Here is a 21,522-nt window from a genome sequence, read left to right as displayed (position 1 = left end):
AGTGTCCTAAAATGCTTGGAGGGTAATTATTCTCTCATTTTTAGTACATTCAATGGAAATGGAAAGGTTTAATGATATCCAGACATCTTCATAATTTGTCTAATAAAATGCCTCCCACTCTCCATCCCAGGGGTGATACATCTGTGCTGACTGTTGCCTTAGAAAAAGACAGACAAAAGAACTGTAAATGTTTACTTTCATTGGTTCAAACGTATATACTAGGCTGCCCACCATCAGGGCGTTTATAAGCCTAACCATTCAACCCAACCCAACTGTTTCCATATGTATCATGGACATTTATTAGGAGGGAGTATGTTAGATAGGAAGCTTCTAGAGGTTATGTGGGGGTATGTTAATTTAGGCATTACTATCTGCCTCTGTCGATCACAGAATTCCCCATCCATTGGCCAAGGTTATGTTTAAATAGGGTTAGGGATGGACTCTGTGTCACATTGATGGAGAGCCTGCTCCAGACCATGGGGTTCCTCTAAGATACAAATCTTCCTGCCAATGTGTTTTATTTATGTCATAAGCAAAATTAAAATCTTTAGATGTAGTGGTTCTTTTTTGCAGATGTGCAAGAGGTCCATCAGAGCTGTATCCAAATTTCTTTTTTGTCAGTGATAGGTTATCTCATAATTTCATAGGGAAGCACTAGGCAAGCCTAACCAGTTTTCCCTTTCAAAGGTGAGAATCAGATCCTGTAACTTGTGTTTGTGACTTAAACACTTTAACCTTTTTGCCAACCTCCTATGTCATTCGTTTTTATTAAAAATATGTAATTACAACTTTTTTTCATTAAAAACTGTGTGATTACAACCGTAAATGTCAGTGAAAATGCAGCACAGCTGTAAAAGAGTGAAACTGGCATCTGAAATGCGCACACATTGCCAATGTTTACAGCTTACTGCTCTTTGAAATTCTACGTTAGGTCAAGAGAATGCAATACCTTATTTGGACTCTCCCAAAAGTATATAATTAAGGAAAAAGGAAACATTACATTTAAAATTAAGGCAAATGGGAAAGATTGCATGTGACTCTTAAGTAGAGAGAAAGAGTCAGTTGTTAGTGTCAACCTTGCTTCTGAAGTACATGCACAATGTACCATACTCCTGGACACAGCACAGTTCATCCTGGGAATTATATTGCCTATTAAACTGCTCAACTGCTGTTTGGACTTAAAAGTCAGAAATGGAAAGAAATTAAGTAAACCTTTAGCTAATGGTAGTAACAGGTCTAGATAAAAAGTTAGTGATTCAAAGGTTCATAGATTAGTACTACACTAATTGCCCTTGGGGACCATTTTAAGCCTAGCCAATTACCTCGTGTGAGAAATCAAACCATGCACCTTGTGTCTGTAAAGTAAACACCTTAACTATTATGCCAGTCTCCCAACCTGACAACAGACTAAACACATTTATTCTATATTTTCTTTGTGCAAATTTCTAGCTTGGAAATTTTATTTAATAAAGTGCATTGTGGTTTTGCTTGTATCTGCTAACTTATGTGCAGGAATAATCTTCTCTTACTCTTGGTAAGACAGCAATGGTGAGTACAGGGCCAGGGCCAATTGAAATTATTTATAACTATTCTCTGCAGCTTGTCATTGTAAAGTTTTGGATGCGGCATGTATTGGCTATTACGTGAGGCAACAGCTTGTGTTTACTGCACAGTGTTAAGGCCAAATGTCCCTCAGGTATTAAAGAGGTGGCTAGCAGCTAGCAGTTCATATTTACAGGCTGCAAACTGACTGAAGGTCCGCGTCCATGACAATCCCTAACAACTAGAATACGTTAACCTGGGGCTATGACAACCGCAAATGACTATAATATCAAAATAAGATAAAAAAAGCTTAAAAACAGCCAAATACAGCTGACAGAGGAAACCATCCCAAAACTGCAAAGGTGAAAAGGTGGGCCTAGACCCAAACTAAAAAAAAAAGATAAAATCTGGCAGAACATTTGTAAATATTAAAAATAAGTAGCAAAATTGATAAACAGTAATGGACCCTCTCATTGGATCTTATATTTGGTAAATAATACACTTATATGCCCTTTTATATATGAGCAATGATCCTCTGGGCTTTCTGCATGGCAGTGAAGATCTGGAGAGAAACAGCAACAAGATGCATTATGGCTGAAGGGAAGCTGCTTAGAAGCCTGGAAACGTCTGGATTACTAAGTGGTCCTAATGTCTGTAGCAAGAGTACTGTGAGTTATCAAGAATAGATGACCCGTTGTCATATCATTGATTCTGGCAAATCAAAAATCATATCATGGTACTGGGCTGCAACAAAGTCAGCAAGTTAATCAAATGATATTAGAAAATGGGCAAAACTCATCCACTATACTCTGTTGTAGAATGTCCGTTCTCCAATAGGGTATTAATGGACAAGAAGTGTCCAGTATCAAGCCCAGAGCTTCATGGAAGTATATTAAGCTGCTGTGAAGTACAGATTGACAAAAACACAATGGCTACCACTACTCTTCTCTCACTATATGTGACTGTATACCAAGCATCAGTTAAAAAAAAGAAAAATACCAAAAGTAACTGCAATAGCAGTTACAAATTGCTGTCACTGCTATTTTACTTCCCCCTCAATATCCATGGCACTTAGAAAGCCATGTTTAGTGAGTGTGTGAAAATAAAATACAACTAATGTAGTTAACTGCATTAGAAAAGTGTGTGTGTGTGTGTGTGTGTGTGTGTGAGAGACACTGAGAGAATGTGTGTGTGTGTGTGTGTGTGTGTGTGTGTGTGTGTGTGTGTGAGACACTGAGAGAATGTGTTTGTGTGTGTGTGTGTGTGTGTGTGTGTGTGTGTGTGTGTGTGTGTGTGTGTGTGTGTGAGACACTAGAGAATGTGTGTGTGTGTGTGTGTGTGTGTGTGTGTGTGTGTGTGTGTGTGTGTGTGTGTGTGTGTGTGAGAGAGACACTGAGAGAATATGTGTGTGTGTGTGTGTGTGTGTGTGTGTGTGTGTGTATGTGTGTGTGACACTGAGAGAATGTGTGTGTGCGCATACATATGCATGCTACTTTTCTTCTTTGCTTAAGAAGTCTGGACAAAACCAACAATGCAACAATAATGAGGGGATATAGATCCCAAATCAGACAAAATTTTAAATTTTACCATAAATCACTTAAAAATAATAGTCTAATATGTTTTATATCAACATTTTTTCTGGATAATAATAAGTATGAAAACCAATTTTATGTTAATGAGCAAAAATTAAGCAAAATCAGAAAGATTCTATAAATGCGGGACAGTTGAGAGGTATGCAGTGTGAAAGGGGTATCGAGAGGGAGAGCAGATGAATTGCTTTGCATTGCACATACTTTTTCATTTATTTCATCATAATGAGACATCTTAGGTGTGTGTGTGTGCGTGTGTGTGTGTGTGTGTGTGTGTGTGTGTGTGTGTGTGTGTGTGTGTGTGTGTGTGTGTGTGCATATGTACAGGAGAACTTGATTTGGTTTGGTCAACATTTGTTTAGTCGACACAGTTTGATCGACTAAGTAGATGGTCAACAGGTGTGCAAGACTGCACAATTCTCAGGGTTGGGGAATATGCCCTTTCCCTGATATTATATGGTGTTGGAGTTTAATATATATAATTAGTGGGGGTGTGGAAGGCACAGCCCCCCCCTCACATGGGGGGGGGGGTAAAGTGGGGCATGTTCCCTTACAAAAACATTTTTTGTTGTTCTATTAAGTTTGATTTTGCATGCACCAAAGTCAGTGCTTGATGCATGAGTAATACACTGTAGACGTGTTTTTGATGTTGTTTTGTTTCCATTGATGATTTTCAGTAGACACACAGATATACAGTCATGTCTTTATATATAGATACATATATATAGACATAGACAGATATATAAAATAATTATAACAAAATGCTTCCTTCCTCTCTGTGGCTATGCCAACTTGAAATAAATTATCCGTTGAGACATAGCCCCTTACACATATATGCAGGATGGCTTGCCCTACACAAATGAAACTGCTACTTTCTGTACAGCCTGTGATACGAGTGTGAAGCATGGCTTGCTTTACCCCCCCCCCAATTACACTGCTATGCTCTGTAGAGTGCTATAATTTCACTATTTTGCTATTACGCTATAGTGCAGTGACCCCTACCATGTATGAATACATCTAACGGACTTCAAGAAGAATTCAACAGTCAAGCTTTAGCATCATAATACCAATGACTCGAAAACAGAACTAATAATGTTTAGCACTAGCAAAACGAGCAGCAGCAATCGCTGCATCTTAGCTAGAAAGTATCTTAATACACTGTCATATCATGGTTTTTGCATCATCATTCAGGACCTGAAATGTCAGACAATGACTTTATTACCTTGGTTACTCCAGCACACATAATACACTCACACTCATGTCCACAGTCCATTTAGCACACAGACAAAGGTGCCACATCCGTGTACTTTATTTTTTTGTTTTCCTGTTTCTGTGCTCTAACCTTCAAGTCACTGGGCACTGTAAACACCTATCCACCATGAAGACGTGACAGCTGAAATGAAGTGGCTGAATGCACTTTACTTTTACTTACATGGCAGTAATGTCCTATACACTTTCCAAGGGAGCCATGACGACAACTGTTCTGGGGTCTATCCATGCATGCAAAAAGTGTCTTCCTTTAATTCCATCCTCCATCCATACACCCACCCACAACCCCTTTTTCCCATTTTTGCACATGGGGTTGGTGTGTCACTTCAACAGTGACAATCATCTAGAGCTACGGTTTACGCCATTGGGTGGCTAGCCCTGCCGCAGTCTTAATGAAATAACAAGTTAAGTTTTTTATTCCTCTGTTGACAGAAGTCAGCTCATGTACATAAACGCTTGGAGCACTATCTGGTTAAGTGACTTGCTCTGAGTCACAGGGCAGACAAATGAGGTGGAAGGAATCAAACACTGTACTCCAGACACAGAAGCAGCTCACTAACAGTGAGCTAACTGCCACAAAGGCATTATTCATTAGTTGGGGTTGGGAGGGTGGCCTAATGGTTAAGGTGTTTGCCTTACAAACACAAGGTGCAGGGTTTGAGTCTCACAAGGGACAATTGGCTATGCTTACAACAGCTCCCAAAGGCAGTTAGCTTAGTACTAACCTATGAACAGTTGGCACAAAGGGCTATAGCTGTGAGCTGTAGCTCCTGAAATACAGGGTTTGAGTCCCCTAGCCTCCATCTGTGCACTGTGTGACCTTGACCAAGTTACTTAACCAGATGGTGCTTTGGAGCAATTGGAAATTTGGGCCAGGCTCATTAATGGTCTCCTGGACTGTATGCCTAATGTCTGCCCATGAATCTAAACAAACTGTGTTTGCAGAGTTACCAACACTATAGCAAATGCATTATCCTATTTTAATTTCCCTTACCTCGTTTCTGTTTAGACCCGACATCATCACCTCTTGAGAAGAGTCTTCTTTCTGTTCAAACTCTGCTTCACTGTCTGAAGACCTCTCTTCCATTTCTGATTCACCAGAAGCAGATCCTGAAGAATGACACTGAATCTTGCTTTTGGTAAAGACTGGCACAGTAACCATGATCATTTCCTCAGTCTCCTATGATAAAAAAGAAACATCAGAGATTGTTTTACTTCTAAATGTATTTATTTATTTATTATTTGTTAGGTTAGACTTTATTTACATAAGTCCTCCTTTTCAAGAATAACAAAGGATCTTTGCACTGGCTACTAACTTGCTATGGGCCATTAGTATGGAATTGTGATGTAGGATTTAAGCCCATGACTGCAGGCATTGCTCGTTAACAGCCAGTAGCCCTAGCCTCTCGATGCTATACTACTGAAAGGAAAAAAAAACTCCATTTACATTCTGTACAGCAGCAGGGCAGTTTCTTGCATAGAAATAATTTATCGCTTATTTACTTTATTTACTTATTTATTTCAGTTTGATAACTAGGCAAGTACACTGGTTAACAGACCCTTTTCAGTCACAACCAAGTTCCAGAAGTACAATGTAAAATATATGACAAGTGAACAAGACAAAAGGCACGCAAACAGCTGAAAACACATTTTATTTATTTTTATTTAACATTTGTTGACCGGGAATGTCCAACTAGGTTCCACAGAGCCTGTTTTCAGAGGAGGCCCGGGGAGAAACGCTCCAGAAACATACATACTGAAAACAATTTTTTTAGTATATACAGTTATGATTAGAATTTCTAGAAACATCAAGCTAAGCTGTTACAATTTTACAAATAATAGATTTGACTTAGACATAAGATGCAAAGATTAGCCCTTCTCCTGAAAGCATGAGCATTTACAGGCTAATAATATGTGCTCTTTTAGTTTAGTTTTGATGTTTCTAGTGTGTTTTGTTGTCTCTATAGTGCTGGGAGTTCATTCCAATCCATATTTGTCAACCCCTTAGTGCAAGAATTCTGGATAAAGTAAAAAAAAAAAATAATAGGAGGACAATTTTTAGATATTGTTCTTATTAACTTAGAAAGTTGATAGAATAAGTTTTGCATTGGCATACATTTTCTGAAGGGTATGAAGTCTGATACTCAAATGTCTGTCATTATTTAATGACTTAATCAGCAATGATTTGACAGAAAACCACACATTTTATGAGGAACAGACCAAAAATATGAGATAAAAATCTGGACACCAGGAGAAAATCCAGACAGTGGAGAGGTACGTTTCAATCACTGGGCCTGTCTTTGAAAATACTCCTTCTGTGGAGGCTTAGAATCAGGATCTAATGGGGGTTAGGATGTCTTTCTGACTATCTGTCAATACATAGTTTTGTTGTTTAATTTGCAGTTTTGTTTTGGAGGAGATCAGTGTTTTATTTTTAGCAATTTGTAGATATGTAAGATAAGAAGCAAAATTGCTCTTTAAATAAGAGGCAGCCAACCGAAACACTCTTTTAAGAGTTGGCAGTGATCAGTATGTACATCGGCTAGCAGAACAAATTTACAGATTTTGTTTACTGGCATTTGTATTTTGTGTGTATTTGTGCTTAAGTACAGAGTTATTAAAGGGAGGCCATATTCAGGTTTGGGGGATAACAACATTTCTTGCTATAGTAAACAAGTAAACGACAAAAAGCAAGAATAACCACTTTAACAGAAAAATGAACTGCCAAAAGGAAACGCTAAGTCATGTCAACAAAGTAAGATGAGTGTTTTCTTTCGTTTATTGTATCTGGAACTTCAACAGACAGCTTACTCAGTAATTCTGAATGGAAAGATAAATCAACAAGCAAAGGAGAGTAGCATTGCTGAAATTGAATTCATCCTCAATTCTTCATGAGGTGGGCACTGTTTTTCACAAAATCTCATCAAGATGACACTGATATATAGACTGTATTTTATATAGCACAGGTCAAAAATTTAAAAAGATAGCTGGGTGCACAAGACCTAGGATAAGAAAATGCCCAATCCTGGTAGGCGAACTGGTGCCAGGATTGGAAAAAAATGACAGTGTATAATACTCAAGATATAGAAACATTCCTACAATCAGGCCAGACCCAGGGGGAGGAGCCCCCCTCCACACACTGTAGAAGAAAGTAGCAGTCCACAAAAGTCAAAGGCCAAAGAAGAGCCATAAAGATTATAGAGTGGACTATTGAGGATAAGAAAGAAATTATCAATTGTTACAAAATCTGAAGGTAATGCTACTCAATGCTAGAAGTCTAAACCTCAAAATGCACAATCTCGAGGCACTCCTAAAAATGGTGAACATCGATATCTGTGCAGTAACTGAGACCTGGTTCAAGGCTCCAGAGAGCACCCCTGCAATATCAGGCTACAACTCTTACCACACTTTTCAGCCTCCAAACCAGGACCAAAACACTAAAGGTGGAAGAGTGTCCATATTCACCAAGGATATTCACACCACCAGGATAGTTGCCCAACACAATGCATTAGAAATTCTCCAGGTGCAACTAACACTAGGTAAGACTGCAATCCAAATTGTAGCTTGCTACAGATCCCACACCATGCCCGAAGATTCTCACTACACCTTTCTAAACATACTGGAAAATATTAAGATACAAACAAACACCCTAATACTGGGTGAACATGTGATACTACCCTGGGAAAACTACTTGTGTACCAACACCTTTGCCTAACGGTTCTTGGAATTCATGTATTCCAATGCCCTGGATCAACTAATTTACAGTCCCACCAGGGGCCCCAATATCGTAGACCTGGTCATTACCAACATGGAAAATTGATGTTCCCTCCCTGGTCACACCCTCGATGGTCAGGTCTGACCATAAGCTAATCACTCTTGACATCCACATCCCTTCCCCACCCCCAAGTAAGGAAACCTCCATAAAATACTTCTCCAAAGCCAACTTCATGCTACTCAAGTTAGAAGTGACAAACTTCATGACACCCATGCAGACGGGAACTGAAAGTTTGACCGATGAGTCTTACACTAAGGCACTGTACGAGCACATCCACTCATGGATGAATCGTGCCATCCCAAATAGAACCAAGACACTCTCCTCCAAAAAACGGAAGCCAATCTGGTGGTCCCCTGCCATAAACAAACTTTGCAACAAAAGGAAGAAACTGTTACAGAAAAGAGGAAAATCCCAGGATGCAAAAAACTTCCTTACCAGCCTCAGTAAGAAGCTGAGATCCCTCATAAAATTCTTCAAAGCTAGTTATGAAAATAAAAATGCCAAAGATTCCAAAGACAACCACAAGGCATTCTATGGCTGTGTCAAGAATCTAAATGGCAATGCTCAGATCTGCTCTGAGCTACAACAGAATGGCATGAAATATACTGATCACAAGGATATTGCCAATATCCTGGCAGATCGATTCAGTGCCAGCTTCACCCCCCTCACCCCCTAACAGGCCTATCTCAATACCAAAAGATTACCAAATTCTGGTAATAGTGACCACACAGGTAAAAAACACACTCTCCAAAGCTAAGAATACAGCATCCATGGGACCAGACGACATCCCAGGCTGTGTACTACATGAACTACAAAATGAAATGGCACCTCACCTAAGTGTCATGTTTAATCATAGCCTCACCTCAGGCTTCATGCCCACTGAGGGGCACACAGATACAGTTATCCCACTCCACGAGGGGGAATCCACCTTGGATCCTGGGAACTACTGCCCCATCAGTCTTACAAGCCTGATCTGCAAAGCCATGAAACGTATTATCATGGAACTTATAAACAAAGACATTGGCAACCTTCAAACACTGGACCCCACCCAGTTTGGGTTCGTGAATGGCCAATCTTGTATCCTGAACCTGATTGACTTCTTCGAATCAGTCTCCAGAGCTGTGGACGAGGGTAAGGCGGTCCACACAGCCTATCTGGACCTCACCAAGACCTTCGATAGCATCCCCCACTCCGGAATCATAGATAAACTTACTAAGCTGGGCATTAATCCCTATGTCACTCGATGGATTGCCAACTGGCTTACTAACAGAACCCGCACTGTAAAAGTAGCCAACTTCAAATCCAGCTCCAGACAAGTGACAAGCGGAGTACCTCAGGGTTCAGTCCAGGGACCGCTCTTGTTTGGCATCTATTTCTCTAAAGTACAGGCCAACACTAAGGGACTCTGGCTAACAAAGTTTGCAGATATCTGGAAACTGGGAGCCATTATTGAATCCCCAAATTATGTGAATATTCTACAAAAGGGCCTTACAGAAACAGATGCTTGGTGCCAGAGCCATGGGCTCAAGTTCAATGCCAAGAAATGTATAGTTATCCCCTTTGGGAAAAAAACATGTACCCATGAATTATCACATAGGTGGCAGTACACTAAACACCGAAAGTGTGATAAGAGGCTTAGGAACACAGGTGGACATTGGTCTCACCTTTGATAACCACATCTCCACAACAGTCAGGAAATCCTTCTAAGTGGCACACCTCATCACTAAGGGCTTTTCATCCAGAAAAAAGGAGGTCATTGTCCCACTGTACTCATCCCTTATTAGACCAATTATAGAATACAATGCCCTGTTTGGTATGTACCTCTCAAGACATCTGAAACAACTGGAAAGGCCGGAGAAATACCTCACTAAAAGAAACACAAGCCTAAAGCAGATGCCCTATGCTGACTGTCTAAAAAACTCCAGCTATACTCTGTCGCATATCATCTACTCAGAGGCAATCTCTGCTTAACATACAAGGCCATGTCAAACCCAGAGCTGTTGGACATGCTACACTTAAAGAAATCCCAATCCATCAGAGCCACACGCTCCAGGGATCTAAACCTTTTTCATCACAGTGAACAAAACATGCTGGTGGGATAGGTTCCTGACCCAGAGACTCCCCAGACTCTAGAATAGACTGCCCATACATGTCAAGCAGAGTGCCTCTTTGGCCCTCTTCAAAAGGAACCTTGACGATTGGCTGGGACATAGGAAATTCACCCCGGGGATCACGTCAGTCGCCCTGCTAGACAGAGGTCCAGGGAAGTAAATATTGTGGGAAGAAATAGCCAGGTAATTGTTATGGCTAGGCTTGTATAGGCCCTAGGGCTGACAGCCTAGTACCAACCTATGAACCTATGCAAAAAGCCCAGAATTTCCAGACACAAAATATACAAAAAGATTAAGAGAGAAATTATAGGAAAGAAAATACTTGACAAGTAAAACTGTCAGAAGCTTCAAATAAAAATGCGTGCTCATTAATACAACAGATTTGTGAAAAACATTATAAAGACCAAGAAACTTTGATCGGTTTGGAAAAAGAAGCATCTGAGGAAGTGTGAAAATATAAACTACAATACCTACAGATTTTTGGAAAGTATAAAAAAAGAAATATGGACATTGGAAAGAGATATGATATGGTGCAATGTTTATGCAAAGTCGAAAACCAAATTAGTACTACAAAAAAGGCAGCTCCAAAGATATTCAAAGAGAAATACAGGCAAAGGCATACAGATATGGAAAATTTTACAATAAAAAATAATATCATAAAGAGGGAATGTAGAAAAGAAGATTAGTTAAGTAAAGTTAAAAAATAGAAACTGAAATTATGGAATTCCTGCATAGTGAAGGATTTGATGTAGAAGGTCTAACACAGGTTACATCACAACATGATGGAACGAGTCCCCACAGTAAGGAGAGACAGGAAGATCAGGAGACATCTGAAGAAGAAATATGTACATGGGAAAGAAAAAGAGATTTAATATGGTGTAATATTTATGCAAAGGAGAAAGCAAAACTAATCAATACAAAAAGAGCAGCACCAAAGATATGAAGAGAAATGCAGTCAAAGGAATCCAGACATGGAAAAATTTGCAGTACAAAAAAGACAACAAAGAGGAAAAGTAGAAAAGGAGATCAGTAATGGAGAAGTTAAAGAAATAGAAACTGAAATTATGGATTACCTGCGAAGTGAAGGATCCAGTGTAGAAAATCTAACCCAGAAAGCACCACAGCAGGATAAAGCAATAGACATCCAAATTAAGGAGAAACCAGTGGAACAGGAAACAACTGGTCAGTTGCCATACGAAGATACTTTGGAACCTTCCACTGGAAACCAATATAAACGTTCACTTTAAGCTGGACAGAAAGGGAAGGAAGAGGAAACTGTGGCAACTCTGATGCAGTCAATGTTGAGGAGTGATAAATCAGTGAGTTCCCATATGACAGAAAACAGATGACACAGGATGAAATTGAAGAGAATTTTCCACAGGAAGATCCTATAGAACTTCTATAGAATGCCCGCAGGAAATGGAGAAGAAAAAATGTGCCTTCAGTTTATAAGAAAATGAGCTAAGAGAAGAGTTGTTTGATTTAATAGAGATAGATAGACATATTAAGATCAATGAAAGAAATAGACTGAAGAAGGTCAATAAAACCCCAAAAGTTAGAAGTTTGAAAAAACAAATGAACACAGTAATTAGGACTGTATATAGAGATCCATGCAATATAACAGAAATAAACAGGATATATTACTGTGCAGCTAAATTAATAACTGATAAAGTTATACCACAAAACACAGTGTAGTAATGGAAAAGAAGAGGAGAAATCGAATACCATCATGGAAGTATCAAATAGAGAAAAGCAAAAACCAGTTAAGACAAGAAGTGTCACTGTTAGAACAGTATACAAGAGGGAGCAGATCCACAAATGTACTCAAACATACATGATAAAAGCAATGCACAGTATTATAATGTATCATGATTTATCATGCACTATCGCAAATAATAATCTAAAAATATCAGCACAGGCAGAAAAACTTAAAAGCTACACAGATAAATATAAAAGAAAAGTACAAAATAAGCAATTTATTGATGACCCAAAAAAGTTTTAGAGAGAATTGGGAAACAAGGTAAAATTAATTGAAAGGCCACCAAAAAAAGAAGAAATAATACATTTTGGAGAAGTATTTATGAAGATCCTGTGGAACACAACAAAGATGCTAATGGATAGAAGTAAAAAAAAAGAATACGACATTTAAAGGTACAGGCTATGAAATGGGATGAAGTAACAGCCAGAGAGACTGAAACAAAGTTAAGAAAAGCCTCTAATTGGAACCCCCCAGGCCAAGATGCAGTACCTAACTTCTGGTTAAAAGTATTAACATCTTTGCACAGAAATTTAGCCATGAGTAAGAACTATTTATATGCCCACTCCAAACAGACATCAACCTGGCTAACAACAGGAAAAACAATTCTCCTACTTAAGAGTGAATCTGCAAGCTACCCTAAAATTATTGACAAATGACTTGCCTTCCAACAATGTATAAACTATACATGGGAATTGTTGCCGACAGAGTTTATAGTCATTTGGAAGAAAACTCAATTATGGCAGTAGAACAAAAGGGCAATAAAAGAAAGTAATATATAACCAAAGATCATATCTTATTAAATAAAGTCATAGTAGAGAACTGTAAAAAAGGTAGAATATAAATATGGCACGAACTGACTACAAAAAAAGCATTTGACAGTATCCCACATTCATGGATAAAAGAGTGCTTAAAATGTATGACATATACCTTACACTGATAAATTACATCACAGTGACCACGAAACAGTGGCAAACCACTTTGCAGTTAAGCCATGATAAAGGACAAATTATTATTCCAGGGATAAAAATCCAAAGAGGGCTCCAGGGTGACTGTCACCGTTGCTTTTTTATCTTGCTCTTAACCCATTAAACTGTCTGCTCAACAGATTAGGTCCTGGCTATAATTTTAGCTCCCAGAAAGCAACAAAGTATAAAGACTTCTCATCTTCTCTTTATCAATGATTTAAAACTGTATAGCTCATCAGATGAGGAATTGAAAGCACAACTGCAAGTAGTCAAAACTTCTTCAATTGATATAAGAATGTCATTTGAGCTTGATAAATGTGCAGAAGCAACCTTTAAAGCAGGAAAGCTGCAGCACCAAGAAAACATCAGCTTGGGGCAAGAATGTGATATAAAAGAACTTGAGCAAGAGGGAGTATATAAATATTTGGAAATTGATGAAGAATCAACAATAAAACATGAGCAAATATGAATAAAACTTAGAAATATTTTAGAAGACTTACACTGATCTTTAAAACAGCATTAACATCTAGGAACAAAATTCAAGCTATAAACCAATTTGCTCTTCCTGTCCTAACTTACAGATCTGGAGTAACTGACTGGCCCCAAAACGTGTTGGATAGATTAGATAGAAAGATTTATAAAAATCAGTGCATACCAAGGTTATATATTCCACTGTTCCAAAGGAGGTAGGGCCTATTTGAAATTGATTAAATGTATAGATCTGCAATTGTGGGACTGCATACATATCTGCTGATCTCTCAAGACTCAAATATAGTGAAAGTTTTGGAGGAGAATAAATCTAAGATGACTTCCCTTCTTAGTCAAGCAGAAGCATATCAGCATCAAGTTGTTGTGTCTTTCGGCTTTTCCCAGTTAAGGGTCGCCACAGTGAAACTCCGGTCCGCTAATGATTGGCAGTAGATTTTTACGTGCCGAGTTGCCAGCTCTGACGCACAACATCAGCATCAAGCAGAATGGAAATCAAGCCAGAAGTAGATAAAAATTAGGCAGCAACCGAATGTGCCAAAAAACAAAAGAAAGAATATAAGGTGAAGGATCATATGAGAAGACAAGAAATGTGGAAAATGCATAAATATAGTTGCAAGTACAGAAAACTCCTGGAAGAACCTCATGTTGATCAGGATCAAACACAGGAATGTTTAAGAAGAGGTGAATTCAAACCAAAAGACGAAAGGTTAATATTGGTGGCCCAAGACAGTGGGCTACGTACACATTGGTTTACAAAGTCCATTGAACATGTGGGAGAAACAGAAAAATGTAGGTTTTGTAAAACGGAGTTGGAAACAGTTGCACACCTTGTTGCTGGTTGTGAAAGTTCTATAGCATCTTCCTGTGGAAAATTCTCTTCAATTTCATCTTGTGTCATCTGTTTCTCTGTCATATGGGAACTCACTGACAGAAGGACTATACACTAAAAGACATAATAATGTGGCAAGACTGTTGCACTGGGGATTGTGCAAACATTATAATTCTGAAGTAGCTGAAAAACACTGGAAATATGAACCACAAAGCATCATAGAAAATGAAGTCTACATCATATGGGATCACCCATTACTAACAGTTCAAAAGATATATGTGAGGAAACTAGATATAGTGGTCCATGAAAAGAAGACAAAAGTAGCACTGATCATTGAAACCACTCCACCCAATGACTACAGTGTCTTGTGTTTTATGACACAAAGTCATAAACTATCAGGATTTGCAGGCAGAAATGAGAGCAATGTGGAAGAAAGACACCCAGACAGTTCCAATAGTAGTAGGAGCAATGGGTCATATAAAAAAAATCTGCAATCATATTTACATATGTTACGAATTCATGCAACTCCATATGAACTGCAGAAGAAGTCACTACTGGGCACACTGTGGGTGCTGCAATGAGCACTTCTGGCTGACGTCAAAGACTGAAACAATACTCATTTCATGAACTTTAATCAGATTTTGACGTATGAATGGGGTCCATTCCTGTCATGGTAGTAGAAACCCAAAAGATTTGGAGAAATTAAAGGTAAAAAAATTATATAACCAATCACAGTCCTTCAACAATTAAGCCGCTTAATGAACTCATTGTCCATATGCTTCTTTTTTAAAAAAACTTGACACAAGTATTGAAAATACACTAAAATAAACAAATATGTTACTACTTTTCTGTAAAAAAAAAAAAAAAAAAATATATATATATATATATATATATATATATATATATATATATTATAGGTTCATAGGTGTGTACTAGGCTAATGGCCCTGGAGCCTTTACAAGCCTAGTCCATAGGATTACCCTGGCATTGTGCCACCTGACCTTAATTCCTGCCTCTGTCGAGTAGAGCCACTGGAGTGATCCCTGGGGTGAATTTTTTTTCTACTTCCCATCCACTCATCAAGATTTCTCTTGAAGAAGACCAGTGAGGTGCTCTGTTTGACATGTATGGGAAGTCTGTTCCATAGCATGGGCAGTCTCTGGGTTATGAACCTGTCCCTTCAGCACATTCTGTTGAGTGTGGTAATGAGGTTGAGGTTTCTGGAGCATGTGGTGTGGAGGGATTGGGATTTCTTTAGATGTAGCATTTCTAATAGAGCTGGGTCAGGCATGGCTTTGTAAGTCAAGCAGAGATCGCCTCTAAGTAGGCGATATGAGACAGAGAATAGTTGGAGTTTTTGAGTCTGCCCATATAGGACAAGTGTTTAAGGCCTAGAATCCTCTTTGTGAGGTACTTTTGCAGCCTCTCCAGTTGTTGCAGGTGTCTAGTGAGGTACATGCCAAATGCGGCATTGTACTCGATGATTAGCCTAATGAGAGAAGAGTAGAGGGAGACAATGATCTCTTTCTTCCTGGATGCAAAACCCTTAGTAATGAGATGTGCCACATAGAAGGACTTTCTGACCACAGTGGCAATGTGGTGGTCAAAAGAGAGGTTGCTGTCAACCTGTGTTCCCAGATCTTTTATACCGCCTTCTGTGTTCAGTGGACTACCATCGATGTGGTAATACATGGGAACTGGGTTTTTCCCAAAGGAGATGACGACACATTTTTTGGCATTGAGCTTAAGGCCATGGTTCTGACACCAGTCGTTGGTCTCAGTGAGGCCTTTCTGTAGGATGTCAACATCACTTGGGAAGTTAATAATGGCTCCCAACTTGCAATCGTCTTCGAACTTTGTCCCTTCATGTTAGCTTGGACTTCAGAGAAGTAGATACCAAACAGGAGAGGACCCAGGACCGATTCCTATGGGACTCCACTCATGACTAGTCAGCAGTCTGACTTGGAGTCAGCTACTTTCACACTGTGGGTTCTGTGAGCCAGTTTGCAACCCACCTAGTGATATAAGGGTTGATGCCTAGCTTAGTGAGTTTTTCTATGATTCTTGAGTGGGGAATGGTATCAAAGGCCTTGGCCCAATCAAGGAAGGCTGTATGAACCACCTTGCCTTCAGTGACAGGTCTAGTGACTGACTCAAAGAAGTCGACCAAGTTGAGCAGGCATGATCTACCATTCACAAAACCAAACCGTGTGGGTTCCAGATCAAGGTAGGCTGTATGAACCACCCTGCCTTCAGTGACAGGTCTAGTGACTGACTCAAAGAAGTCGACCAAGTTGAGCAGGCATGATCTACCCTTCACAAAACCAAACTGTGTGGGATCCAGAGTTTGGGGATTCCCTATATCCTTGCTTATTAGGTCCATGATGATGTGTTCCATAGCTTTGCATATCAGACTTGTCAGGCTAATGGGGCGATAGTTCCCAGGCTCTGTAGTTGCTCCTCCTTTGTGGAGAGGGATGACTACAGCAGTGCGCCATTTGGTAGGGACAAACCCTGAGGTAAGGCTATGACTGATCAGGGCACACAGGTGAGATGCCAGTTCACTCTGAAGTTCATGTAGAACACAGCCAGGGACATTGTCAGGTCCCATAAAAGCTGTATTCTTGGCCTTGGAAAGTGCTGTTTTAACCTGTGCAGCAGTAATACCGGCTGCTTGGCAATCTACTGGTATTGTGATTGGTCTTTTGGGGATGGGGGTAAAGTTGGTACTAAATCTGTCTGCCAGTATATTGGCAATATCTGTTGGCTCAGTACAGGAGGTACCATTGTTCAGTAGCTCAGAGCAAATCTGGGTATTGCCATGGAGATTCTTTACATAACTATAGAAGGCCTTGCGGTTGTCTTTACTATCTGCTGCAATTCTGTTTTCATAGCTAGCTTTAGAGGATTTAATGAGAGATCTCAACTTTTTGTTGAGGCTGATAAGGGAGTTTTTCCAGTCTTGGGACTTCATCTTATTCTGCATCAGTTTCCTCCTTCTATTGTAGAGTTTGTTTATGGCAGGGGACCACCAAATTAGCTTCCTTTTTTTTGGTTGTATTGGGTATGGTGAGATCAATGCATTTGTGTACATGTTCGTACAGTGCATTGGTGTATGATTTGGCAGTCAAGCAACTATTCTTCATCTGCATGGGTGCCGTGAAGTTAGCCACATCTGTTTTTAGGAGCCCAAAGTTGGCTTTGGAGAAGTTTTTCATGGTGGTTACCTTTGAAGGGGGGGAGGAATGTGGATTTCAAGGTGATTAGTTTGTGGTCAGATCTAACCAGGGAGGAGTTGACTATTGGTGTAGAGCAATGGTCGCCCATGTTAGTAATGGCCAGGTCAAGGATGTTGCTACCTCTGGTGGGGTAAGAGTGAGCTGGTCCAGGGCACTGGAATTAATGAATTCCAGGAAACGTTGGGCAAGTGTATTAGTACATGAGTAGTTTTCCCAGTTAATGGAGGGGTAGTTGAAGTCACCCAGTATGAGAGTGTTAGGTTGGAGCCTAATATTCTCCAGGGTGCTTAGGAATGTGGAGTGTGAGTCTTGGGACATGGTTGGGGACCTATAACAGGCTACGATCTGAATTGTTGTCTTACCCAATGTTAGCTGCACTGAAGTATCTCTCTCTGATGCATTATGTTGGGCTACCAGTATGGAGGTCTGTGCATCCTTTATGAATATGGAAACACCACTGTTTTTGGAGCTTCGGTCCAAGTTCTGGGGCCGAATGGTGTGGAATGAGTTACAGGCTGGTAGCGCAGGGGTGCTTTCTGCTGCCTTGAAAATGATCTCTGTTACAGCACAAATGCTGATGTTCTCCATTTTAAGGAGTGCTTTGAGCGAGTGCATTTTGAGATTTAGACTTCTAGCGTTGAGCAGCATCACCCTCAAATTGCATTTATTTGTAGCTGTTACAGTGGTAACAAAAACATTGAAGTATTTGAAAATAATGGAGACAATGGCCACAAAAGAAATATGTTGATAAACATTAACTTTCCCTAGGAACCAGCTAGACTTAAAAGTGTTAAATAATCCTAACTAAAGTAAATACTAATGAACAAAAAACATGTCATTGAAATCAACTGTAGTCATTAAAAGCCTATAAAGTTGCTCAATTACCTAATAAATCGTCTTATATTTTGTCAGCTCTCAGTGCCAACATGCTACTGATACCCTATCATTGATACCTGGGAATTGTGTGACATTAAGCAAAATCTGCCAATGTGTCTCTCCAAATTCAAAATAGGAGGACCAGTTCCATCCCCTTTCATTATAAGCCACCTTCTCTAACACACAAAAAATGAATTTTTTGAAATTTTGACAGGTGGTACTATGCCTTTAAAGGATGGTGTTATTGTCCTTCCCTGTAATTGCATAAGTGTGTTGATAAATTATTTTCTTGAGATGATTCTCCATTTTTCTGCTACCACCAGAACCAGAATAAAACTGTGTGGTCCTACTTCTGTAGGATGCTGCCCCTAAGTTTATAGCAGCTCCCTATGGAAACATTAGTACTTGTAAGACCAAGTACCAATGTGCAGAAAAAAACACTGAAAATACAGGAAAAGAGTAAATATCAAACATCACTCTTTTCCTTTAAACATTCTTGCAGGGGGACAAGACTCCCACACAACCAGAACTTATATATATATATATATATATATATATATATATATATATATATATACATATATATATATATATATATATATATATATATATATATATATATATATACCAATTCTAAGATCACCATACCTCAAGGAAAAGTGGATATTGCAAGAAATGGCCATCTTAGTATATGTCATTCCATTTTTTGGGCCATTTGGTCTCAGCATTACAGGACAGACATTTCAAACGGTTACTGTTTATGGCCTACAGGGTTAGTGCTAAATAAGGATATTCGGTGGTAGTGAAGACAGAAGTGGGGAATGGAAATGCAGGGAGAGGTTAGAGGAAAACTGGACAGGAAGTAGGAGTGGTATAGACAGGAAGTTGGAGTGGCTAGGGAAGCATAAATGTAATGATAGGAGGTAGATGGGAATAGGAGAGAAGGGTAAGGGTAATAGTTAAGAGAAGCTGCCCACAGCTCTGCTAAATAGAGCAGGCTACACCCCTACACGTTTTTTCTCCACATCAAACAAATATCCTCCTATTGCCAAGCAATTATACCAAAATAAGTATCGGTGATTACTGGCTTGTACAGTGAAGAATTTTGCCTACAGTGAAAGCAGGCAGCTCAGGAATGCATTAGGAGAATAAGGATCCACCCCTTTGGTAGCTTTAAGAAAATATCACAAGAGTTTCTTCCCTAATCAATTTTTCTCTCAATAGGAGAAACGACCATCAATACATCATGGGAGGATCAGCTGCTCACTGTGAAGTCAAACTCAGTAGCCATGTGGTATCTAGACTCCTAAAAAGTGACATCAGCTAGCCTTTATGGCTTACATAAAAGCATCAGTAATTCAGTGCACCAACTGTCCACTTATTGTATTTCTTTCAAGTAGTAAGCATGTTCATTTTTCATTTCCTTTACAAATATCTATAAACAAAAGTTGATGTTTTGTGCCACCTTATTTGAGGGATCAAAAGTCTACAAACTATTAGATTTAATGTACTAGAGAAATAAAACTAAGAAATGGAAAACTGTAAACAAGACAGCCCCAGTCATACTTGTAAAAAATAAATATTCTTGTATTTTTAACAAATGCCTGGAAATGGAGCATATATACTACGTTTCAAAGGCAGTGTCCTAAACAAGTACAATCAACACCAAGGCAGTCCTACATCTACAATTTCCTGAACTAAGGTGCAAGTCAGACAATTTGTGCAAGGGGTCAAGGAAAAAAAGCAAGAAGACATTGTAGCAAGAGATTCTTCTGCCTATCATATCACAATGTTTTACTTAGACTACAAACTAAGTTAGTTAATCAGTGGCATATACTGCATAAAAAGGTGGAGAGGAAACTGTTAAGTGTCTGTGTTCATTAATAATTGGCTACTACAAAGAATTACTAGAGATGGAGTAATCTGCTCCTAGGTAGTAGATAAGTAACAAAGGAAACAGAAAAAAGTGTGGTTTTATTTACAGATGTTGATATGTAGATTTCCCAATACTAGTATATTTTAGAAATCTTTAAAGGGAACTGGCATGCTGACATGACAATTATTTCTAAATTTACAGCTGTTTGAAAATTAACTTGAAATGATGCACATTTCTAAAAGCATTTGGTACTTGCAGTAAAACATGTTTTCATTGTAGAGAAACAGGTATCTCTTTCAAGCACAGAGAAGTATACAGTGATGATGTCATAGTGACACCTTTTATTTTAACTGAACTTTGTAGCAACTGGGAAAATAAAGGATTTTTTTTATAACGTTTGTACTGTATAGTCAGGAAGTCGAAAGTTAAACATTTGCCAGCTGACTGCAATAGAATAACCAAGTCACTGTGCAAACAAACAAAATGCCTTTCAACAGAAGCAAATTATTCAATGCTGAATCAAGGCTTGGCTCTTATCATCGCAGTACCGTTCATGAGTGTGAATTGGATCAGGGCTCTACAAATGTGACTGTTTATGCAGGATTTCCTGTCTCTCTTTTTTTAGTGAAATGAACTGCCAACAGACTACTACTATCACTTTTCAAAACAAACCCAAAAAGCATCATCGAACATTTTACCTTTCAGCACATTGCCTATGTAAACTTGTAAAAGCTTAGAAATCCATATCAGTACTGTGCTGACAGCCACAAAAAACACTAAGCTTAAATAAGGTTATGAAGTCCTTAATTAGATAAGACATTTTCACTCTTGAAAATGGACTGTTGGCATAATGATTAAGGTCTTTTCCTCAGGGATACAAAGTAGGGGGTTGATTATAACATCTAGTTATTGGTTGGGCTTGTAATTTTCTGCAGACTCTTAACCTAGCATTTACCTGTGAACTACATTAAACCAATATTTAATCTGTGTGATGAATTTGATCTAAAGAAGCAAATAAGAGTGCTTTGGTTTAGTAATTGTTTAGGTTCCAAACTGAAAAAAAAAAGTTTGGCATGAGTGTAGAACAATGGCACCGAATCAAGACGGTGAAAGTTAAGGACTGGAAGATGCCTTACCCTTATGATTTTTGCCTTTGGTGTTCCACAGTGAGAGATGCCCACAAAGAAATTTCTTCTTCCACAT

The 21,522-nt window shown here is 39.0% G+C and overlaps 1 protein-coding gene across 2 annotated transcripts in view; it reads right to left on the bottom strand.

The window, feature by feature from the left end:
* LOC122809492 (zinc finger protein OZF-like) overlaps positions 1–21,522 on the bottom strand; it is a 182,109-nt gene that overhangs the window by 140,625 nt on the left and 19,962 nt on the right. For both annotated transcript variants that reach the window (XM_044081044.1, XM_044081052.1), the window contains exon 2: positions 5,395–5,580. In XM_044081044.1, the coding sequence (XP_043936979.1) occupies positions 5,395–5,580 (186 nt within the window). The remainder of the gene's footprint in view (positions 1–5,394; positions 5,581–21,522) is intronic.

The sequence above is a fragment of the Protopterus annectens genome, chromosome 1.part1 (assembly GCF_019279795.1).
Source record: "Protopterus annectens isolate FY-2018-M chromosome 1.part1, PAN1.0, whole genome shotgun sequence".
Lineage (NCBI taxonomy): Eukaryota > Metazoa > Chordata > Ceratodontiformes > Protopteridae > Protopterus > Protopterus annectens.
This window is presented reverse-complemented; position numbering and strand designations above follow the sequence as displayed.